The sequence below is a fragment of the Chaetodon auriga genome, chromosome 4 (genome assembly GCF_051107435.1).
Source record: "Chaetodon auriga isolate fChaAug3 chromosome 4, fChaAug3.hap1, whole genome shotgun sequence".
Lineage (NCBI taxonomy): Eukaryota > Metazoa > Chordata > Actinopteri > Chaetodontiformes > Chaetodontidae > Chaetodon > Chaetodon auriga.
The window spans coordinates 25,791,670-25,813,752 of NC_135077.1; the positions used below are offsets into that span (position 1 = coordinate 25,791,670).

General features: G+C 41.7%; 1 protein-coding gene across 1 annotated transcript; it reads right to left on the bottom strand.

Moving 5' to 3' along the window:
• Positions 1 to 48: 48 nt before the first annotated feature.
• LOC143319416 (STE20-like serine/threonine-protein kinase) lies at positions 49 to 21,971 on the bottom strand. The gene is made up of 18 exons (XM_076728386.1): positions 20,943 to 21,971; positions 19,144 to 19,308; positions 14,620 to 14,668; positions 14,228 to 14,377; positions 12,295 to 12,367; positions 11,939 to 12,133; positions 11,623 to 11,704; positions 10,557 to 10,688; positions 9,451 to 10,221; positions 9,222 to 9,352; positions 8,852 to 8,975; positions 7,359 to 7,538; positions 5,357 to 5,486; positions 3,712 to 3,836; positions 3,351 to 3,542; positions 3,079 to 3,204; positions 2,859 to 2,972; positions 49 to 2,332 (listed from the first exon to the last, which is right to left on the bottom strand). The coding sequence occupies exons 1-18, from the start codon at positions 21,090 to 21,092 to the stop codon at positions 2,186 to 2,188; spliced, it is 3,036 nt and encodes a 1,011-aa protein (XP_076584501.1). The 5' UTR covers positions 21,093 to 21,971; the 3' UTR covers positions 49 to 2,185.
• Between the last annotated feature and the right edge of the window lie 112 nt (positions 21,972 to 22,083).

Consider the following 22,083-nt stretch of genomic DNA (forward strand, 5'->3'; position numbering starts at 1 on the left):
AAACTTAACTCCATAGCTTTTCAATCACTGCCACAAATACAACTGTCATACAGAGGAAAATGTTTATTTACAGCAGAATGAAAATCTACATTACACAGGCAGTCTAAAAACTATACATTTATTTTTTAAAAAATGCATTATGATTTTGATATGATATCATATTTTTTCATTCAACATTCAGAAATTAATCAATTTCCTCGCTTCTTTCTTTGTAGAATCTAACTGACCAACAGAACAAGAACTGACAGGATCAATTTTGTAGTCAGATTTATGTATGCTGCAAACCTCCAATAAGTAAACTACAGCACAGACAGCGCAGAGTGGGTGATACACTTCCATATAAATAGCTACTGAGAAAGTTTTGTGCACAGCACTCCTTCATTGCATTTTTTGTACATAACCATTCAGTTATTAAATACTTTGACTAACTGTAACTCTCAATAGCCAATCAGAAAGAAAATGAGATGATAAAATGAACCAATCAGAAGTGAAGATGGCCTAAACCAGTCAGGTCCATTTTCTGAACATGTTTGTCATTAAAACTGCATCAACACATCAGTCTAAATAAAAAAAAAACTGCAGAGAGCTCATGTTCTGTTTTCGTTTGGAGATGGAGATGCAATCATTCTCAAACCGTTAATATGCATCATACAGTCACAGAAGACAACGGTTAGTTGGCGAGCTGGCATAAAATCTGAAGTCTGACCAAAATCTTTAACGCCGGTCATATTATGCATACAGTATGTCCTTTCAGCTTTTCTGACGTATTAAGGCTATTAGCTAGCATGTTAATGAACACAGTATTATCATTTCAATAAAAAGGAGAAAAGCCATGCAGGCCTACTCATGATACACCTGGTAGCAACATACCATATGAGGAGGCATCGGAGGAAAACCAACATGGATACAAAGGAGGCATCGGCATCGGCATCATCATCATCATCATCATCATCATCACCATCATCATCATCTGAACTGCAGCTGATGTTTGGAACTGAAAGCTGTTTGATGTTTGGATTTGCTGAGTGGGCCTCACGACACTCACAAAAATGTTCCACCATTTCCAGAATTTATGGACATCATTGAACCATTGCATCTTAAAGTCATCCCTGAATAATGCTCCGATAGATCCAGAACTTTTGTTTGACAATTATGAAGTGGTGTTATCTAAGAAAATAACTAGCAAACCAACAAACAGGTACATAAATGCTTGTTTGACAGTCGTTCTGTCGCCACAGTGATTTCCTTAGCGTCTGATTAACAGTGATCCTTTTGTCTCTGTGTAAACACCACCTCCACGTCTCCTCTAATGTCTGCAACAAACACACTTCCACCTTTGCTTGTAGCTAAATAGTAATCTCAAGCCTTGTGCTCGAGACAGGAAGGCATTCTGAAGAAGAACCAGAAAAGACGGAATCATTTCTGCTGGAAAAAGTTCCTAAAGTTTACTTTGAAATCATGCTTGAGACTGGTTATATTAACCTCTAAAGGATCACAAGCTAAAATTCTAACACAGATATGTGATTTCATAAAAATATACTGTATCATCATTCCTTCAACAAGAGTGATATTAAAAATGTGCTGTCTGCTTCATCAGAAATACATTCTATTTCATGATCAATTAGAAATGATACAGTTGCTCTTTAATAGTTAACCAAATTAAACCATCAACACTATGTTTAAGTGGTATAAAAATGCTATCTTTTTTTTAGTGCAAATGTCTAAATGAGAGAACAATTGAGCAGCAAACAATCATCATAAACTGCTTGGATTTCAAAGCCAAAAACAACAAGTTCTACAGGCACTGCATTCTTTATAAAAACAATTCAATGACAGAAAGAAGGGTGGACAGAGAGCTACTTCGCTTTAGTGGTTTTGAGGTGACGACCAGAACACACAATCTGAAGATCTCCTTCATTATTCTCCTTCCAAGTGACTATAATAGAGTGAAAATATGATGAAATGAGCAGAATTGCAGAGCAGAGCTGCAGACTGAGGAACAAAGTCCAGACACAGAAATGCTTCTTCCACCCTTCAACAGTTTTCAGAGGATGAAGACAAGGCAGCACAGGCTCTGTCTTCACTGTCAGAGTGTGTGTGTGTGTGTGTGTGTGTGTGTGTGTGTGTGTGTGCTTGTGTCCTTGTGCTCTGTGTGTATGTCTCTGCATATGTACGTAGGTTTCTCCTAGAAACCTGTGGAGTGGACGCTGGGGATCGGGTAGAACTTGGAGATGCGGCTCTGGGTGGAGGGGTTAAGGCACTCCGACTCTCCGCTCATCTTGAAGAACACTTCCTGTTCCTGCAGCTTCCTGGCAAACTCTTCCTCAAGGGCCTGCAGGACACACACGAAAACATGTTCATGTCACATGATCATATGTCACAAAGGAATGTTTTCAGTATTTTAATCTGGTTGCCTTTATACTTGGTACTTATGTGGAACAACAAAACTGTCTGTTAGCCTTCACCTGATAAGGACAAACACAGCCTGGTGTGTGTGCCTGGTTATGGTAAACTCTGATTCTGCTGCACTGTGATTGCTGCACAGCTGGCTAAAAATGACACTGACATGTGCGGTGTTTTACCCAAAGCTGAATATTTTTGGTTGACATGGCCCCTAAGAGTCTACAGCCACAGCAGCTCTCTGAAGCGGAACCTTGTAAAATGTGTTTTGAGCTAAATGCTAACATCAGCACGCTAACATTCGCTAACTAGCACATGATGGCGCTAGATGAAAAATCAAGGGATCATAAAGGCCACAGGATTCATCCTCTGGGGTTAGAGTGGACCAAAGACCGACTGTCCACATCCATAGAGCCACACTAGAAGGAGCCACCATCCAGGTGGAACAGATGTGGTACCTTCTTCCTGGGTCGTAGTTTCTCCCTCCACTCCTTCAGCTCCATGCTGTGCTCCTCGTCTAGCTCCTTCAGCTTCTGGGTCTCATGTTCAATCAGCAGGTGGCACTTCTCATTCTGAAACGCACACAGGGAGGTTGGGCTCAGGTTGTTTTCTTAGGCTGGGATGATAGAATAAAACTCCACTGCTTTTAATCAGTGTAGTGTTTTTGAACATCTCTACCTGCAGCTGCTGAAGCTCTCGGATGTTGGCGTCACACTGCAGCTGCAGGTCTCTCATCTGGTTTTCATGTTTCTGCTGTTGATGCAGCCTCTCGTTCTTCTGTCTCTTCTCTTCCTGGGCTGCAAACTGGAAAACAGGGACAGGGTTAGGCTTCATACGTGAACATTCTTTGAAGAAATTTGGGCTGTCTGTACTTTGTTTGGCTTTCCATTGAGACATACAGGAAACAGTTGATTCCATTTCTAGCATATTGCATTCCATAGTCTCTTCACCTGTTTGACTTTCTCCCTCTCCTGCTCAGGTGTGATGGCAGCTCCGGTGATGCGAAGGCTCTTCTTGAACATGGCCATGCGGGTCTTGGCCTCGCTGCGCTGAATCTTGGGCAGTCTGGCTCTCTCCTGTGTCTGCTTGTTCTTCATCTCCTCAATCAGACGCTGATTGTAGCGCTGCATCTGCTCCATCTCCTGCACAGGGCACATTGCAGCAGACACAGAAGATTAAAGGAATCTTCCAGAGCAACCTTTTCAATTGTGAAATGTTTTAAAAGAAATTTCTTGAAGGCATTTTTTGACACAGAACAAGTGTCCTTAAATGTGGAAAAGAGCTACAATAAGTGCCTTGTCCAGCCTGTACCTTCTCGTGTCTCTTCAGCAGCTGGTGCCTCTGCATGAAGTACTGGTCTTTGAGCTGCTGTTTGAACAGCTGGTGTTTCTCCTGCAGATGGCGCTCTTCCAGCTCCCACATGGCAGCCTCCCGTGCTGTTCGCAGACAAGAGAACAAAAGACAAAGCTAAAAGGTTACACAGAAGAACCATTCACAAGCTTTGTAGAGGGGGATATCTTCCTCATCATTATGGTTCATTTTAAGAACATTCTGCTTTACTAGATGGTATGCAGTGGAGAGAAGTAATATGGAGCAGAAGACACACAACAACAGTTGTGGGCTGAAATTACCTCATTAGCAGCAAATGGCTGAATGCTTGAGATACTTATGTCAACCAACACCAACTTTACTAATGAGGTTTCAGCTTTGAACTATCTCACAATTTCTATTCCCAGTGAAAGCCTTTTACAAGCTCCTAAAGCACAGTTACAACCTCCCGTGACTTGGTTCAGTGAGCATTTCTGAGAAGTGTTGTTTGTGCAGCTCCTGGCACATGAAGCATAGGATTAAGTCCCAGGCAGTGCTAACTGCTAACAGGCTGCTGTTCGCTGCAGTCGCTGTTAGAAGGAATGTGGTCTGAGAGGACTCAGGCTGCCTCCTAAAGGAGCTTGTTTACTGTTGATCTGAGTCGTTACATGTTGTACTGATGTTTATGTTCAATGCTGTAATATACTGAACACATCTACATGTGACTGAAAATTAAAAACCATACTATAGAACAAAAACTATACAAAGAGGATGTGTAAATAATATTTGCATAAGCCTGCGTGAGGTATGAAACAAATGAGATTTACTGTAGAGGACTGTTGTCATTTTATTGTGATATCATCATAATATTCACTGTCCTTTGCTCTGTTTTGGTCTCCAGCCAAACGCTCCACTATTCTCAACAGCTGGTCAATAACTTTGCCTGTTTGGTAGCAGGTAGCATATAGGGGGTTCATCAAAGTTGCAAAAAACACTAAAGGCTCTCTGTAAAGCCAGTGTTTGGTTTTTCCATTCTGGGGTACTGTAGAAACACGGTGGTGTAACATAGCGGATTCTGTGGAAGAGGACCTGCTCCCTCTGTAGATACAAAGAGCTCATTCTAGTGTAAGGAAAAACACAATGATTCTTAATGTAACATAATATTCTCATAACTGTGAATATTAAGTTACAATTCTTCTAATAGATCCCCTTAAATCTGCCACTGGATCTTGAACATTACAGAACATAATTTGGCCCATTAATGATGATTGATGATATGATTTGTGCAGCCTTTTTACATCTGCATTGTCTTTGAACAGCTAAACCTGTGAGAATTAGAATTAAGTAGGAGGATTTTTCTGGATTAAACCAGACTGGGTGAGTCATTGTTACAGCACAGTCATTTATATGAGCCCTACCGCATTTATGTACTATACTGAAATCAAATTCAAAAAGATTTATTGGCATGAAGAAGGAGATGTTGTTGTATATATACACTATGTATATATACTATGTATAGTATATAGAATTATGTACTGTACTGAGTATAATGTACTTCTAGATGTTATATAGGAGTACATTATATCATCTGTATAATATAATAATGCATTATTTAGTGATTACTAGATTTTTGATTGACATATCTTACCTCGGAGAAGCTGCTGCTTGTGGTTGAGACAGTCTCTTTCGATAGTGGCGAGCTCATGTTTGTGTTGCTGGATAATCTTCTTCAGAGCGCTGTCCAGATCCTGCTGCTGCTTCTGGAGAAACTCTTGTTCCTGGACGAAGGATGACAGAGATTGTAAATGACTTGAGGAAAACAGGTCCAGGCGTTCATCTCTGAAACTACAATACATAAAGAATCTGAGAAAAAGGGCACAGTCAGAGGATCACTGAACTTCCATCCACAATACTCAAGGATCCAGCTTAGCCTGGTTCGTGACAGACAAAAGCTTCATCTGCTCTAGCAAAAACCTTTATCAATACATTAAGCAGGACAGGTGTTAGGAGACCAGCTGACTGTATAAGTGTCTGAGTGTGTTTGCTGGCCCACAGGCTTTGTGCCAAGTTCACTTCAGACTAAGTACGACTTGAGCTGATGAACCAGACACAACTGGCAGAAAAGGCTGTTTCACCTGCTTGTCAGTCACATTAATCCGGCCTACTTGGCTCACCGAACAGAGGAAACTGCCACTTCACAGGCTGATGTAGTGCTCAATGGCATACAGTAAACAATTTTCAAGCTTTCCTTTATCACACATGTCATAAATGGAGGGGAAGGGGGTAGGACTAAAGGAGCAACCTATAAAACTTTTTCAATGCCAAGTGCTAAACTTTAAGTACTGGTCACTTCCTTGTACTGTTCTGACCTAGTACACAACAATACTTGTGGGGAAAAACTGCTAAAATTTACAGCATTTTCCTTTCAGCATTCATCTTTGTTAACAAATTAAAGATTTGTTGATAGCATAGCACTACTTCGGGCTTTGTGTTGGCCCTTTTGTATGTATGGATGTACAGAAAAGACAGTGTATGCAGTCTCAAGAGAAATGAGTCATGCTTTAAGAGACAGATTCAGGGCTTTCACTTACATCCTGCATGGGAGTGTTGCACAAGGTGCATGAGGACAAGTGAAAGGACTGAATCATAACATGGGCCACTCCCTGTGGATCACAGTACACTGCCCTCGTACATGTTGCACTAAACCAGTGCTTCTCAAACCTTTTCTGACCTGCCCCCGGCAGAAGCTGAAAACAGTTATCAATGTTTACAGTCACTAACAACAACAGTGGAAGCAATTCATAAAAAAGTATCCAGGTTGAATTTTAGTAAAATAAAGGTCAGCACGACAGCGTCGGCAAACTCTTTTCTATTTTCCACGCGTAGATCTTCTTCACTCAACTTAGTTTGACTATGTTTTTCCCTTTGGTCATCCACGTGTCCCCTGCAGTGGCTCTATGCCCACCCCTCTGGGGGGCCCGCACCCCAGTTTGAGAATCACTGCATGAAACACTGCACACACATACACCATGAACCTGTGGTGCTGGCATTGCAAACTCATGTGGAAAACAAGTTATAAAAACTGCATCAATGTGTTGGACAATTTTGTGCGTGTTAACCTCCCACAGTTTGAAGTCTGTTCCAATGAAAGACGTGTAGAGGAGAGCTGAGAGGAAGGTAGTGTGTGTGCCAAAGTTCAAATTTCACAGCAAAGCAAACCCTCATTACCTCCTCTGGCGGGGCTTGGATAATATCCTCTTTAATACGTTTCATGATAGCATTTGTCACATGCTTTGGAGAAAGTCCCACTTCCTGTTTGCCCTGTGTCAGGGCAGCCATGAGCAATAGATGGAAATACAATGAGACAACAGCTGTGGATTGATTAGTACTATGTGAGAAAATAAATGAGAAGTGGCAGCGCAGACAGATTTAGCTCCTGTGCAGCTAAACGGTGGTTATGTAAACACTTTTAAGACAGATCAGAGAAGAGTGTGTGTGTGTGTGTGTGTGTGTGTGCGTGCGTGCGCGCCTAAGTATCAAAACAACCTACTATAAATAGGAACTTTATAAGCTATCCCATCTTCCTAAGGGACGACATGTGGGAAATGGAAATGAAAGGAAATGAAACGTGATGTGGTCCACTTGCTTACCTCTTTCTTGCGGTTTTTCAGCATGTTCTGGTACTTGGAGAGTTCTTTGTCCTGCTCGGCTTTGATGCGTTTGGCCTCGTCCCTCAGCCTGTTGGTGTGCTCCTGCTCCAGCTTCTCGATGGTCTGCTTCTGCTGCCGCTCCAGGTTCTCCACCTCCTGGTCATACTGACGTTTCTTACTCTGGAGGACACAGAGGATCAGATCATATCAGTATCTCCAAAATTTAATTGGTTCTTCCTTGGGCTTCACCCTTCCAATAAGTTTCATGTAGTTTTTCCATAATCCAGCTGACAGACAGACAAACAAACGGGACCAAAAACAACATTTGCGGAGATAATCAAACAAAACATATCTAATTTTAAAATAACACAATCAATATTAAAGAAGCAGCAACATGGGAGACTCATACAAAATTGTAGGTCCATTAGCTGCATGCATCACTCTTAACTTTCAGTTTTCAGGAATATGAGGCAGACCTACATGGCATCACATGATTGTAATGGTTGTAAAACAGGACCAAACTGCATCAGTTAAGTCAGAACCACAAAATCTGGATCTCTGTGCAGAGAAAGCCACTAACACTGAGATGAGTCACTGTCTTTTAGATTTTTTTCTACATCTGGACGTGTTTACGTTTGTAGAAGGTCAAAGCAAACCTTCATTTAACAACCACAAAATGAGTTTCTTTTTTCACATCCATGTGTCTTCAAGATGACAACATTCTGTTGCACGATAATGAGTGAAAAGCACTGAACCACCTCTCAGAAAAATTATATAACTGAATGTTCAAAAAGCTGTCCCACACAAAAATACTTCCCCTTCAGGGAAAAGCCATCAATCGGCTTGGCAAGAGAAAAACAATAGACAGTAACAATATCATTTTTAGTTTAAAGGCCATGTGTGTGTGTCTTGGGGTGTGCGCTCTTGTACTTCTATCTTTGCTTGAGCCCTTAAGAGGTCACTCCTCAGTTCTTCAAATGGCCGTTTTAGTGTTCAGGCTTAGTTTTAGGCTCAAATTAAGTTTAGGTAAGGGTTAGGGTTACACTAAGGTTAGAAGTTAGGGAATGCAATATGAAAGTGGGTTAGGGTTTGGGGGTGCAATAGTTTAAATAAAGTTTGAGAATGGCTGTTTAATCAGAAATATTCATTTGCTTGCAATTCAGGAGCCACTGTGACAGCTGGTTCTGACTGAGCCACATTTTCCTGCCATGACCAAAGATTCACAAATAGACAATGATGTAAAGCGTTGCTGTGGAAGAGCTGAGAAGGTCAAAACAATGGACCACCTTACAAAAGGCTACAGTGAAATAATTGGTCACTTAAACCAAAGTGTCACCAGCAGGCAGAGCTCAAAAGGTCTGCTAGAGAAAATTAAAAAAAACCAAAACAAAACAAAACACAAGTGTAGTTTGTTGGATGGATTTGAGCTCATATGTCACTGATTACATAACAAAGTTAGTCCCCGCCTTGACATTCGGAGTTGAGCGACTCACTGTGGTCTCCTGTTCAAAGCGCCGGTAGATCTGTTCTTTTTGCTGTTGCAGCTTGTTGCTGAGCTGCTGTTGAGCCCTCTGCTCCTCCTTCTGCAGGAGACGTAGCTCCCTCAGCTCCTGGCGCCTGGAGATTTGGAGGGAAAGGGGAAAGACAGATAAATTAATTTAATTAAGTCTTTTTTCAGCCTAAAGCAGGTCACACGTGAACACACATGACCTCTAAATGCGTCCTGACATGCAAAGATTCAGCACTTACAGAGATTAATTCCACACAGTCAGTTTGTACACTAAGGCTCCTGGGCAATATGTTTGGATAATATTTGCATAAACCTGAAGCCCAGGGTGTATTCAAATGAAGGCAGGAGGATACCTCAGGAATCTCAACTCCTCGTTCTTGGTATCATTGTCAGTGATGATCTTTGATGTGGTCACACTAACTTCCACTCCATCCACAATGAATTTGCGAGTCTTTTTCAACGTCTTCTTCTGCCGCCTGGTGTCCTGGGAAAACAAGAAAGGAGAGTTTAGAAATGCATCTGTAGCTATGCGAGGCCATAGCACAGTTTCTGACGTTGGAGTGTGTGCACTGTGTGAGTTACCTGTATAGAAACAGATCCATGCTCTTTTGTTTTGGACAGAAAGCTTGAGATAGACAGATTCAGGTCTACGCTGCTGTTATCTGCGACTGAGCCGCTCCCTGAGTCTGAATCTCTCTCTTTGTCATCCTTAGCTTTGTCTGGAACTTTCTTCTCATCTTCTGCATTTATTTTTTCATTTTCTGTGGGTTTCTCTCCATTCTCCTCTTTTGGCACAACTTCATCTTTCTCTGGTAGTGTCAGTGTCACCTTTAGATGTTTATACCGGTCCTCTTCCTCCTCTGCTGCTGCAGTTGATTCCTCCACAACGGTCATCTTTTCCTCCTGAGGAGCCTCAGTGACCTCTGTCCCCTCTGTGCTGGCCTGCGTAATGGCTGGAACCTCGGCTGTGTCCAGTTCTTTTTCATCTTCAGCAGCAATCTCCAGCTGCTGCATTTCCTTAGCAGGTGCCTCTGGTTCAGCCTCTGGATCTGAGGAGGCAACATCTACTCCTGGTTCTGGGAGTTTTTCCTCCTCTGGTTTCTGTTCTACCTCTCCATCGTCAGCTGGTGTGTTTGAAGCTTCCTCTGTGTGCTCCCCAGCTGCAGGGGCAGCAGGCTCCTCCACAAAGCTGGTGTTCACCAAATGGTTGGCCACAGGCAGCTCAGTGGGAGTGGGCACGGGCAGAATTGGCTCAACCTTCTCAGGGACTGATTCCAAGATGGAGGGAGAGAGGGGGATCTTCTCATCCTCAGAGCTCGCAACACTGACATCAGAGGGGGCGCGTTTGTGGCCCTGAGGAAGACATAGAAGTGACACCAAGAGAAGTTAGGAATGTTTCTTCAAAAGCCAGAACACAATAGGGGTGCACTCATGAAAATCACAAAATTTAATTTATGTTAATGTACTTAACATTTAAACTCTAGAATAAAGTCAGAAATCTGAGGCATAAGCTAATTTATGGCAGAACGGGTGCAGGCATAGTGTACATCTAAAACTTTGGCATGCCCTGCTTCATTAAAACAAAACTATACAAAATAAAAATTCCCAACAGTTAGCATTTTTCCCTCAACAGCTCAAATTCCTCAAGGAAACCGATTGTTAACTGTTTGTTGTAACTGTTTACACACCAGATGTGCCTCTGTCTCTTCCTCCTCTTCTTCTTCTTTGTGCTCTTCAATCTCTTCGGTGACCTCAGCCTTTGCCTCAGCTATTAGCTCCCTCAGTGGTCTGTTGTCTGTCACACTGGACACAAATGAATGCTGCACAAAATTCAATAATAAAATGATTAGAAATCTTTTATTCATTTATAAGGTTACATCCAATGCGTGATATATGTTGCGATAAACTCAACATTTATCTTGTGCAATAAAAGAACTTAAAAAGATTTGGCAGCAAAGACCGGACACCCCACCGACAACTAACCCCATAGATTTTGAAATATTCGTTTGTCACAGTCAGACTATATAAGACACAGTTAGGGGGACACAAGTACATCCAACAAACACACATTTAACAATTCTTTCCTGCATCCTTTGGTTACTCTGTCCCTCTCTGGAAGTCCGTCTGTCTGAGTGATTCCATGATAAACAAATCAATCAGAAAACCGTTTAACTTCTAGTAAACAAAGATCAGACTACACACTGCATGTACATCTCTCGACAGCCTCACCTTCTTCGGCTTAGAAATCTGCTGCACATATTCTATCGCTGGCCTGAGAATATGCAGCTTCTTCGATATCAAAACCTTCATTGGTGGCAGACCGCTATTTTGTATTTTCAAGCCCATTGAGTCTTCGTCTGCGCAGAACGATCCTTCAGCTGCAGTATTCCCTGTGTGTGTATGACTGTGTCCTTATTGCCTCTGCGTAAGTAAGTGGCTCTGACTTGGAGAGCACTTTAAACCCTATGGAAAAAGAAAAGCCTGTACTGCTGACGTCAGCTGAAGCACAAAGGGATGAGTGTCAGTCTTGCCAGGACACACGGTTCAGTACCTGACACCAAGCAGGTAAACAGATGTCGTCTAGGACTGTGCTGCTTACGCTCTGAATGGCAGGTGGTACATGGGTATGGGATGGGGAACGTGGATTATCGCTTGATTTAAGTGGCCAGATACAGGGCTTGGGCAACTGATAGGACAGCGAAATGGGGGTTCAGAACTTGAATGAAAAAACTGTGGGAATGAAGAGAAAGGTACCTGTAGCAGCTGTGTTGCACTCCATCTGTTGTCCACATGCTTGTCCAGACATCGCCTTAAGAAATCACTGAATTCTGGGGACCTTAACGGTGGAGTGAGATGGGTAAAAAAAGACTTGAACATGATCTTATATGATGCAAATGTATTGCTCTTCTACCTTATTGATCATTGCATGTCCAAAATGTCATGGAAACATGAAGGAAAACATTTCCTCAGTAGAGTTATGCAAACTAATGATGGTCATTCAAATCAATGACTTCAAGGCTGCTTCTCCCTCATGAAGGACAGGCCGACAAAGATTTGCGCTGTGACTCACCAGCGTGATGGTTGCATCAGGGTAGGAGGATCGGATTTTGCTATTTTCAGCAGGACTCTCATGGGGTTCATCTCGTGATTGGGTGGCTCAATCTGTGCCAGCTCAATCAAGGTGACCCCAAGGGACCAGACATCAGCCTTGTAGTCGTATGGACGGTCCTTGGACGTCTCACACATCACCACCTCTGGAGCCATCCTGGAAGGAAACAAGGGAAGTCAGTGAAAGGAGATGTGGAGTTCATAGATATTAACTGTATTCATACTTCTTTCAATTTTCTGTCAAAAAAGCAACAAAAAACATGACAAAAGGGGGTTTTATTGACTCTGAAAACATCTTTTGTTTTATATTGCACTCACCAGTAGGGTGTTCCAATGAAAGAGTCTCTCCTCTGTAGCGTTTTGGTGTTTTTGGCAGACACACCAAAGTCAGCTGGAAAACATGTGATTCAAGGAAAACCAGCAATTAGCTAGAGGAACACCACTGTCATCATTTATTTTCCTAATGTAGCCACACAAACCAAACAATTCAACTGCACGATTGCTAATCTCATAAGTGCATGAAGTTGCGTGAACACAAAGTTACACAGTCCAAGAAATCATATGCGGTTATAATACACTTTGTACATTTGCACGATGACATCAGGCCTTGTTTGGACCTCTTGTGAGTAACGGCTCATCAGTGTCCCAGCAGGCAGATGCACAGGCACCTCTGTGTGTGTACTATCACTGGACAAAATGCTTGCTGTGTGTTATTTCACTGAGCTTGTTCCATCCACCAGCAGTGACTCATACCCCATACGTATGCTGCATTAGTGCATCTTCTGTGAATGCACGTTTGTGTACACACTGAACAGCAGCAGGTCCAAACAATTGCTGATATGCATTTAAGGTCAATAGTTTATGTTACCATGTCTGCAATGATAATTCAACAGAACAAGTGTGCAGTATAAGTCAAAGTGAGATTCCCTTACAGGTCTGTTTTGTAAAGTCCATTCCGTCCATTTCACACATCAAGTTCAGCAAACTTGTCGCAGTGAAATTCATCTATTTCGCTTGTGAAAACAGTTATATAATGTCTTCGGTGGCTCTGGAAGGAGCTTTCCAAAGTCTGAGAAAATAACCCTGATGATGTCATCAGGGCTGGATGGAGAGATACGAGGCAAAGATACTGTGTGAGATGAAAAGGGCGGGCAGGTGGATGTTGGTATTCTTAGAAAAACAGGAAGTTAGTTAATGTAGTTTGGCCAACTTATTTGGCCATCTTATCAACATCATTAACAGTTTAATCTACAATGTCCACTGGGGATAAACATCCATAAATCCAAAAAGAAATTACAGGAAAAAATATGCCCCTTTTAACTCAAGAACTTGCCTGAAAAATCATCCTGTTTTAAAGTTTTTTTCAGTACCAAAATAACCCAGTGATAGCATGTACAAATTTGTGCACTGAGTTGAAAACCTGTGTACAAAAAATTTAAAATTAATAAAATAAAACAATTTGTTAAATCCTGGTTTCATAAATTGCAAAGAGTAATGCTAGTACTTGCATTATGAAAGAATATAAGATCCAGGGGATTGACCTGTACAAGTAGGTACACAAGAAGACAGGATATCTCTCTGTCTCTGCTGTTTCAATTCTGAGAACTATTTATTTCAATAATTAATTCAATTTCCATTAAATATTCTATTAGTTATTATTACTGGTAGGAATAATGGCCAACAAAAATAAAACCCAAGTTACAATGTCATGTGAACTTATCAGCTTCTTCCAATAAAAGAGCTAAAAATGAGTATGGTAAACTTGGTGGTAAAGTTGTTTTTCTGATCTATATGGTACGACATAACACCTTGACACAAGCGTGTGTGAAAAGTGGCTATAAATGGATGGTATCCATGTACAGTAAATTCCTGTGCCGTTTCCAGCACTTAAATTTTGAGGAAACATGAGATTAATACATTGAAACTCTGGCCAAAGCCACAAAGCCCACATTGCCAGACTGTGATCTCATTCATGATTTCCCTCCAGAAAAGTAAAAAAAAAATTGCATGACTAAATATACTTGTAAAGCAATTCATCCTAGCACTTCACTTCCTCTTACACCCCATCTGTATTATATAGATGACAGTTTTCTCCACTCATCCTTCAATAACACTCATATAAGCATCTATTCTGGCTCATTATCTGATAGATTCTTGGTCTGAGAATCCACACCAAGAGTCTGTAGCTACCCTGTCAGGAAATAAGGTAGCACTTCCTGGTGTTAACATCAGGATTTGACTTTGCTCTTACCCAGCTTGACGTCACCATCCAGTGTGAGGAGGATGTTGCCAGCCTTCAGATCTCTGTGGATGATGTTGTTGTCATGGAGGTAGACGAGGGCCAGCAGGGTCTGCTTACATACCACCCTGATCTGAGGCTCTGTCAGTGGTCTCTCCAGTTCTGCAGGGAATGAAGGTCACACAAATACATGCTTAGCATTCCTGGCTGTGGAAAAACTAATGCAACCTAATCATGGATGATAATAAGGGTTAAGCTGCATTCAGTGTGTTGATGAATGAAGAACGTAATATGTGGTTTGTCTACAGAGGCCTTTTGGTGTCTTCATTTCGTTTAGTGCTGTTTTCTGAACAGTTTCCTTTTTGACGTTACAACCTGTATGCAAATTGGAAATGCTGACTCACCTAGCATGACTGCATCCACAGCCCCTCCTGCACAGAACTCAATGAGGATCTGCCAACAAGGATGAAAAAAGGAACACAGAGTCAGTATGCAGTTCAACATGTGCAACACAGCTATTTGTTTTAGTAAAACAACATGCATCTCATAAAAATATAGTCTTTATTAGTTTTCATTATTAGCATTGAGCTATGCTACAACATGGCTGTCAAAGAGAGCTGAGTGCAGGCCATCATGAGGGTGTAATGCTGTGGCTGAACCCAGTGACCTCTCAAATCTATTGTGAGGGTCTGGATGGTTCTAAAGTTCAGAAAAAATGCCTGTTCCCATGTATTGAGTGTGCTGAAACATGTATTGTATATGTACAAAACACAAAGGAATTCATCATCATCACCATGTAACCTAACTACTCACTTGGTTTAGGAAATTTGAGAATGAATGCAGACATAGCCAGCCTGCGTGAATGAAACACAGAGACCTTAAAGGCATTTAGAAGCTTTCAGTATAGCTGTTGATGTAAGAGGATTGGCCCAGTTGGGGCTGCATTGTGGAAAAGGTTTCACACAGCTGCTAGGTAGCTAGGTAGCTATATTGCCAGACCTTGGGCCTTATTCTGTAAATAGGATTAAAGTTTCAATGGACACAGCAGCTCAGGCAGTGGGGAGTATGATTATGGTTGCAAGTTAGGGTAAAGCATCTGGAGCAGTGTTTTTATTAAGCTTGGACACAAGGTCAGCCTCATTACATGGTGCTAACTCACTCCTCTACAATGAGATTTGGGGAACGTTGGGCCAAATGTCACACATTAAGGAAGAGGAAGTAAAGCCACAGTTCTGCAATTTAGAAACCATTGAGAAACCAATTGTGGTTGATACGTTGGTTAAAGCCCTAGCCTTTTTTTTTTTTTTTTTTTTTGACAGGGTCAGTCTGCATTTAAAATGGCAGCTGACAAGATCTTCTAAAACCCTATTTCCTAAAAAAGACTAAATCCAACCTTCAACCAAGGTTCAATGGTATTCCATTATTCAGTTGAGCTTTTCAAGACTGTTGTATTTCGAAAAACAAAGCCCTTACAAGACATACAATGCTCTAAGTCTCAGAGCAGTCTTGGCTATTCAACACGTGCACCATTCTAGTGTTTCTCTGTAGGCGCACTGTTGTTTCAGTGACTCTGCTGTTGTACAATGGGCCCCACAGTGGTTTTCACAGTGGCAGCAGGCAGAGAGGGATCTCGGGCCAGGGTCGTGGCTTCCTCTCCCACTTGTTTATTTGACACACACAAATACATGGAGAAGTATGCACCCACATATTTTCTAATCGCTTCGTGTGGTACAGAGAGGGAGGAGTGTGAGTTCATACATGATCTCTCCAATACGTTTTGAGTGACATGAGCAACATTGCAGCCTCAAGTCTGTTGCTCTGCAACTAAAATTGTAGCGAAGCACAACAAAAGGGGAAACAAAGGTCAAGCAGTGATACAATTTAGTATGCAGTTATAAAGTCACCTCCCGACCCTCCTGGGATTATGCGGAATAAAGACTTTCATCTCTAGAAGGAAATGTCTCAGACACTCTCTCCTATTTGCACGAACAGGTGCCACAAAGGCCAAGATAAAAATCAACAGACAGTCCCCATCAGGCTACGGCCATTGTTCAAAGGACAATGAGGAGGAAAAGGGCTGAGCGCTCAATGAAATGCACTGAAATCAAATACTCAGGTAATCATGAAAGCTTATGACTTATGACAGGGCTGTCTTTTTAGCTGCTTATGTATTGACTCACACAAGTCAAGGCATGGAACTTCCAATGATGTTCCTGCCCAAGGATGGATACATGACCTATTTCCAAGTATGCCTTTGTTCTATGTATGTTTTCAGTTTATGGGAGTATGAAATTTAAAAAGAAATGTAAGTCTTTGGCATCATGTGGAAAGATGTTCTTTGCAATGCTGAATGTGTTATTCACTTAGCATGGTTAGATATTCTGTACTAGGGGTGGGGAACCTCCGGCCTCTGGGCTGTATATGGCAGCCAAGACCGTTTGATCTGGTCTGTCAAGAAAACAAAAGCAGACGCGTAGTGTCGTGCTTTCCAAGAGAAAAGGACAAAACCAAAAAAGTCAAGCCAGTCAAGTAAATTTGTGGGGATGTGTTTGCAATGTTGAAAAAGGCCAATCTTGAACATTATTACATCTTGAAACATGCTAAACTGCATAAACTGCAATGACAAATGCACTTGGATAAACACGCTCTTCAGCAGAATTTGGGTGCCCAACATGGAGTTTCACAAGATTGCATTCTGACAGACACTGCTAAGCAGGCAATTTTTGTGGTGAAAAAACTAGCAATAGCAATGGCTAAGAAGCTGAAATCTCAGTCAGAAGGAAGTGTCAATTTGTCTGGACTAATTCATAGAGACGAAGGTGAAAAACTGTCGTTGAGCTCAGTGGTAGTAAGTGGCTGTGTCATCTGGCCTTCATGGCGGAGAAGCAGTTAAAGCCAATCGCAAGGTTCAATAAGGCCCTCAGAGGATGTTCTAAAAATTGACATGTCCCTTGATAAGGAAAAAGGTGCCCACCCGTTCTACACAGTGCAGGGATAAACAGATACCAATACATTATTGGGTACCCGGTCCGATACTTTGCTCATGTACTCATAATTGTAAGTGTAAAACTATTGAAATACAATGGCACCCGGAAGCACAGCTACGTTGCATTAACTTCTCAGCAGTTGGGTAGGTTGGTGGAAGAGCAGCAATGTCAGCAGTTTGGAGACATTTAAGATAAACAACGACAAAAACAGAGCAGACTGCAGCCTATACTCTCATTTAAAAATGGGTAAAGTCCTTTTTCATGGTTGAGCTGTGCACAGTGCAGTGATTCGCTTCAGCCCCTCCTTGCCCTTCTCTCGTTTGCACTCTTTCTCACAAACACATTGACAACAGACCCTGTGAATAGCCCCTCCTCTCTCACAGTGAGGATAACTGCGGTCCAGTGAGCTGTCATTTGCAAAAACCCAGTCAAGCTAGCCGCCACATGGATTTTGATGAATGTCTATTCGCACTGTTGCCAGTGCTTGGAGTGGCCAAAAAGGACAAAAGACACACAAAGTCTTCACAAAGTATACAAATGAAGTAATGGCGCTGTATGTATTGTTCAGTTACTAATTTGTCACAAAGCACTTGCCAATTAAAACATCTGTAATGGAGCATCTTATATACAGCCTTAAGCTGATGGGGAAATAAGATAAAGTGGAAATAGACAACTGCTTTCTTCTGATGCTTTGGCATCGCATGTGATGCTGCTTCAGAAACTTCTTGCCAAAGAAACAGACGAGGACCATCTCATCACAACAATGAAGGGAAGCCATCAAGAGATGTTTCCCGGACCCAGAAAAAAGAAAAAACAGGCATTTAGTTGTGATGGTTAAGGTTAGGGTTAGGAGCTAGGGAATGCTTTTCACCAGTAAGGCTCCTCACAAATATAGAAAGACAAGTGTGTGTTTGTGGTTTGTGTGTGTGTGTGTGTGTGTGTGTGTGTGTGTGTGTAAGGGAGAGAGCATGTTAGGACTGTGGGATTGGTGAATCCCCAATATAGCATATGATGGGAACGAGAAAATCCCAGAATTACCAGGTTTCCAACCTGTAATCTACTCCTCTCACTTGAGTTCCACACACTCACTGTTTATTTATTCATGAACACTTCTCTCATGGTTAGGTCATGGGTATAATCCATATCTACTGACACAGGTTTGCTCCACGGCAAGGTAGAAGGCATTCAGGTGCTATATGTACACAACTAATCAGTGTTCACTGGAGCCGAATGATAATACTCCAATGGTGTGAAATACACCTAAAATTCAGAGTTTGTGTAGTAAGGAATAGACAAACTTGTAGGTTTCAAAGATAAATAATTTCCAAATGTACATATTTTTGCTTGAAAAAAAAAAGTGGCTGCAGTGAAAAATGAAAGCATTTGAAAATTAGCTCATATCAAAAGTAGATGGGTAATGAACTGGTATGATGATTAACAGCTCTAAAAGCTACTTGTTTCTGTTGCTCATCTGAACTTTGGCCTCAATTTTTGATAAGAATATGACCATAGGAGAGGAACTTGCATATACTGGAAAAACAATGCAGTACAGTGATGATGTACGCTTTTAACCTGGCATAGATACAATTGTGAGAGTCCACTCTCATAATCTCATCATTGTGACAACTGTAATAAAGAGTTTACAAAAAAGACTCAATGAAACAGTATTTTGTCTGTGGTTTTACATAACTGATTTACTGTGGGAGGAGGTTTAACCTCACTACCACATTCACTCTTGTCCACGTTTTAAGCTGCTAAAGCTACACTGCTAAAAACATTTATTAGATACTCCATCGAAGTTTTCAAGATTGATCTAATTTGTGATTCAGAAGGAAGTTTTGCTGAATCAAACTGCTGTATTAGGTCTATATTTTCCTCTGCTTGAATGGTATATTGGAGGAAACACTGATGACACTTGAGACACCTCTTCCCTCTACTCACCCAGAGTTTGCTTTCATAATAGAAAGCATCGAGCAGTTTGACAATGTTTTGGTGGTCGCAGGAGGCCAGGATGTCGATCTCCACCATGTAGTCCTCCAACTCCTCCTCTGTCTTTGTGTCAATAACTTTGGCTGCAGCTAGGATGCCCGTCAGTTTGTTCTGAGCCTGTGGGATAAGAATATTATTAGAGTGTTGTATGGCCAAAGGACTTTCACAGTTATTCAGCTCACAGTCTTATGTTTTGCTGGTCTTGTACTCTGATATAGTTCAATCTGTCTTCTCATTTTACAGCTCCAGATGAACACATGTTCTCTGAAAGACCCACAGAAGGCCAAACTTGGTTTATGTTGAACTTAAAGTTGTCTTGACCTCAGACCTGCAACAGACACCTCAAAAAGCCATTAAGTGGATCTAAAAACAGCAAATAAACACTCTGCTTTGCTGTAGGTCTGAGTGAGCAGAACATGAGACATGTCTTGTTGAAGTGGAAATTTCTCCTGTTTGTTTTGGCTTCTCTGCAGGCAGGATGTGCTCAATGAAGTCGCCACTGTGATATGGGATGCAGCCACTTCCTGGTGACCTGCCCGTATTCCGCGGTCAGCCATACACGCCATTTAAAAAAATATAAACCTCCATAATATACTCCTCAGTGCTAAAGCAGACAACTTGAATTTCACTATGAATCAATAGAGGGTGAACTATCCCAGTGATGCATCTGTGCAGTCTGACATTACAATTGCTTTGACCCAAAGCCCAAACACACAAACGTAACACTACAATTTACTATTTGTAGATTTCCTTCAGCTTGACTCTACAGTGCCACTGCTAGTGGGACAAAAACAAACTGCTTCCATGGAATAATTATGATAAACAGCAGGTCTGGTTCACGAAAGCCTTGTTGTTGTTGTAATGCTGCAAAATTGGCAACCTGTGATTAAATCATTATGCAATGAGATTAGGCTTAATTCAAGAATGATATAAAGTAACACCAGCATGAAATCATAGTTAAGTCCAGCTACTTCAAAGTGTCCAAAAATAGCATTTGGCAACAAAGAACAAAACAGAGAATACAAGCTGTGTTTGTGAGCCACAGACTTCCTGGTACTAGATTTGGTAGAGCCCTCCTGTGTGATAACATTAACCGTCACTCATGCAAATGAAGCTTCTGGCTCTAGCTATGCATTAGGATCAAAGGAAACAATGGCACTATTAAAATGTTGACAAGGGGGTTGCTTTGACACTGGGTCAGCTATCTGAAAATGTGAAGCGGGAATGATTTAGCTAGCTTGTTGGAGCTGGGGAACAGATACAAAATAAACAGCCATCAGCATCACAATAGTACATTTTGCTCCTGCTTGGAAAGTGCTACATTTCTGACAGGTCAAGCCTTATCTGTGCATAAATGATCAAGCTAATGTTCACAATGAGACCAGTTGGTGATGAAGTCAGTTTGCAGCAATGAGAGGATCTGATGACATTTGGACGTTTGTCACGTGTAAGTAAAGTCCATCTGGAGAGGGTTAAGACAAGTATGTAGGGTAGCTGTAGAGAGGGACCTCAGCACTCATATGTGACACCAGCTCTGTCACAGGGCCGTGTATTGGTTTGAAGACGGTGGGTGGGTCAAAACAATACAGGACAGAGAGTGACACTGCTGGCATGTTGTGTCACACTTCAAAAAGAGGATTGCTGGTTACAGAAGAGTCATAGCCCATTTTATGTAAACACAAGCCTGCCGCAAAAAAGCAGACGGAAGGCTACTCTTTACAAACAGCTGCTCAGCCGAAGCCATTGCTTACCTTGAACACTTTTCCAAAGGCTCCATCTCCCAATTCACCGATTATGTCCCATATTTCCTCTGGATTTTCATCTCTGCGGACGTGTTCGTACTGTTTCTTCTTCTTCTCAGATCCCAATTTAAATATTTTACGGAAATTAAAAAATGACATACTGAATCCTGGGTCATTCAATTACAGAGTTGACAAAGGAATTAAACTTTAGAATGACAAAGTAGCGTCGCTTTCCTTGAGCAGTTTATTTTAGCCTAAGTCTTTGGAGTAACATGTGTGTCCCGTTAGTTATAAATATCCGCCTGGTCAATACAGAGTGTAGCTTTCATAATAGTTAACAGTTACGACCAATACCTAACGTTAGCTTAGCCTTTGACACTGTTTTGGCCAGTCCAGAGAGTAGCTCTTCGCACATCATGGGTCATTGTTAACCCCTAAAATAACAACTAAATGTTAACACAGACGTGTCCGAGCATCAGACATTCGCCAAACAAGACTTCATTTCAATGCAAAGTAGTACTGTAAGCTCGTCGTTGTTCCAACTCCTGGCGACCCACTAGCCCGACAACCCTGTGGGGCTCTTTCTCAACCAAAAGGGGAAAAAAGATGAGTAAGACGGCCGTCCAAATAGTTGTACTCCACAGAATAATTCATTAGTTTCCTTGAGAGTAAAAATGGAAACAGTTGGTCCGTACATTAACATTCGCTAAAACGATCAAAAACAATCATCTTTCTCTTGGTGTGAAACGGGTTTAGTAATCTAGCGGATTTAGTGTCGATGCGCGTTCACGAGTGCGCGCGGCGGCGGTTCTTTCTCTTCGTGCCCCTCGTGCTTGACAGTTGGCGGGGTAATTTCAGTGTTCTGCTGCCCTCGTCTGCACAGGAGACCAAACACACTAATGCCGGAGGTGATGGGACTGTTCACGACGACACTGCATCTTATTTTCCCTTAGGAAAAACTACCAGTCTACTGTACAATACTTAATCGTTATTGACGTTACTGCGTCCACCGGCTACCACCCGCTCAATAAACAGCACAGCGAGGTTTCTTTGTGTACGTAAAACTACATGTCCCATACACCACTGCGAAACATGAACGCGCCGTACAGATAGTAAAATTATAACACAGTATTTTTAAAAATAGAAATCT